Raw genomic sequence first — 2,500 nt, forward strand, 5'->3', positions numbered from 1 at the left:
TGACCTGTCTGTCCCCTCACAATGAGCTGTCTGTCCCCTCAGAGTGAGCTGGGCGTCCCCCCCTCCCCTGAAGGATGTCTCCAGATGAACCTGGTGTATCAGCAGGTCCTTCAGGAGACGCTGCAGCAGCTGGAGGACCTGCTGACAAACAACAACAGACAGCAGGTCAGATCGTTGTTGTTGATCAAGATTGGAAACATATTTTAATATATTGTTTTTGTCAATGTTTTTTTCAGAGGACATTTTTGTCCCGATGACTATTTAGGATAGTGCCTTTGAATGATACCTTAGGTCGTTGTTGTTGTTGTTGTTGTTGTTGTTGTTGTTGTTGTCGTCATTATTCAGGGTTTCCTTCTCTTCCATGTTGTCCTGTACAGCACTCAGCAGCTCTGTTCTGAAGTGCTTTATAAATAAAGTTAATTGTGATCGTTATATTTTCCTCCTTGCAGAAGGAGCTGGTGTCTCAGCTGTCTGGACCAATCAGAGAGCGCCCTCAGGAACAGCCTGCCTCCTCGTCCTGTCAGCCGTCCGTCGGCATGTACCTGGGACGCTTCCTCAAACCGTACTTCAAGGACAAGCTGACCAGCCTGGTAGGACACTGTGACCTCACACTGTGACCTCACTCTGTGACATCACACTGTGACCTCACTCTGTAACATCACACTGTGACATCACTCTGTAACATCACACTGTGACATCACACTGTGACATCACTCTGTAACATCACACTGTAACATCACACTGTGACATCACTCTGTAACATCACACTGTGACATCACACTGTGACATCACTCTGTAACATCACACTGTGACATCACACTGTGACCTCACACTGTGACATCACACTGTGACATCACTCTGTAACATCACTCTCTCAGGGTTCCCGCGGGGTCTTAAAAAGTCTTACATTTGATAATCAGAATCTAAGGCCTTTAAAAGGTCTTAAATATGATGGGATTTGAAAAGGTACTTCTGTGTTGCGATCGCGTCTAAATGTATTTTGGGGGAAATGTCCGGGCTGCAAAGTAACCAGTACGGTGAGAGCCTTTCAATTCCCCCCAACAATTTGTATTGAATTAAATCAACATGGAACCAGTAAACACTAACTTTGTTTCCCCTGGCCCCTTATTGGAGAACACCCAGCTAGTAACCTAGCAACCAAGCTTTAGCTTGCGGCAGTCAGAGGCCGTTTCTCAATCGCGAGGATACTTGCTTGGTAGCACATGTCTTCCGAGTCACTTGCTTCAGAAGCTAGGCAAGAATCCTTCCTGGCATTCGGAAAACAAAGAGTGGAACAGGCTAGCAAGTGTGCAGGTGTGCGTCATATGAGAGGCCCCGCCTTACATTTTCCGCCACAGATTTGGGGAAATTGGTCCGTGCGCAAAGCATTGTGGGGATTTTAAGGACGCAAAGTCTACCCATGTGCAGCCTCGAAATTTCCCCCAAACCAAGGACGCGGCCTCGGTGGAATTCCAAGTATGCTGGAGATTGGAACAGTCCTTCGACGGCACTCGATGACGTAGCATCCTTGAAATATTGGATTGGAAACCAGTTTCCTCGAGATTGAGAAACGGCCAGAAACTGATGTTTCTTGGAATCTACTTAGAAATGAATATGGGGAAGTGTCAGTTCAACCGTATTTGGTTGGAAAATATCTAATTTAGTGCTTGGTTGAAACCAGTGGAGGGGAACATGTTTGAAGCCTGCTGTACCTTTTGCAAAATGAATTAGCGTTTGTTTAGCTAATGTAGCGTTAGCTAGTGCAGCGTTAGCTAGTGCAGCGTTAGCTAGTGCAGCAGCTCCCGCAACAACACCGGGGGACCTCCGGGCGACGTTTGGGTCTACGTCAACCCTAAAAGCGGAGGTGCTGTAGACGCTAACACACGCACACGCACACGCACATGCACACACAGACACAGACACACGCAGACACACACACATGCACACTTTTTGTCCCACACGCTAACACAGTTCTGTGTACTGTTATGTTCTTATGTTGAACATGAATACATTTACTTTGTAAGTAATTATGGGACGTATTTCTCCTTTCATAGCAATTTTCCTTCATACTTTCTTGCGGTGAAATATGTCTTAAATTCTATTCAAAGTGGTCTGAAAAAGGTCTTAAAAAGGTCTTAAAAAGTCTTACATTTGAGTTGGCGAAACCTGCAGGAACCCTGCTCTCTGACATCACACTGTAACATCACTCTGTGTCATCTGCAGGGTCCTCCAGCCAATCAGGAGGCGAGAGAGAAGGCCAGCAGGATGAGCGGCTGTCTGGACGAGAAGCAGCTGAAGATCAAACGATGTGAGGACAAACACCTGACTGTCTCACCTGTCCGTCTCACTTGTCTGTCTCACCTGTCTGTCTACCTGTCTGTCTCACCTGTCTGTCTACCTGTCTGTCTACCTGTCTGTCTCACCTGTCTGTCTACCTGTCCGTCTCACTTGTCTGTCTCACCTGTCTGTCTACCTGTCTGTGTCACCTGTCTGTCTCACC

At 46.8% G+C, this 2,500-nt stretch overlaps 1 protein-coding gene across 4 annotated transcripts in view; it reads left to right on the forward strand.

Moving 5' to 3' along the window:
* The window catches only part of snapc4 (small nuclear RNA activating complex, polypeptide 4), a 55,012-nt gene that overhangs the window by 18,733 nt on the left and 33,779 nt on the right, over positions 1 to 2,500 (forward strand). For all 4 annotated transcript variants that reach the window (XM_079686650.1, XM_079686651.1, XM_079686649.1 and 1 more), the window contains 3 exons: positions 43 to 165; positions 450 to 590; positions 2,224 to 2,308. In XM_079686650.1, coding sequence (XP_079542776.1) covers positions 43 to 165; positions 450 to 590; positions 2,224 to 2,308 — 349 coding nt within the window. The remainder of the gene's footprint in view (positions 1 to 42; positions 166 to 449; positions 591 to 2,223; positions 2,309 to 2,500) is intronic.

Source organism: Notothenia rossii (genome assembly GCF_949606895.1).
Source record: "Notothenia rossii genome assembly, chromosome: 6".
In the NCBI taxonomy this organism is placed as follows: domain Eukaryota; kingdom Metazoa; phylum Chordata; class Actinopteri; order Perciformes; family Nototheniidae; genus Notothenia; species Notothenia rossii.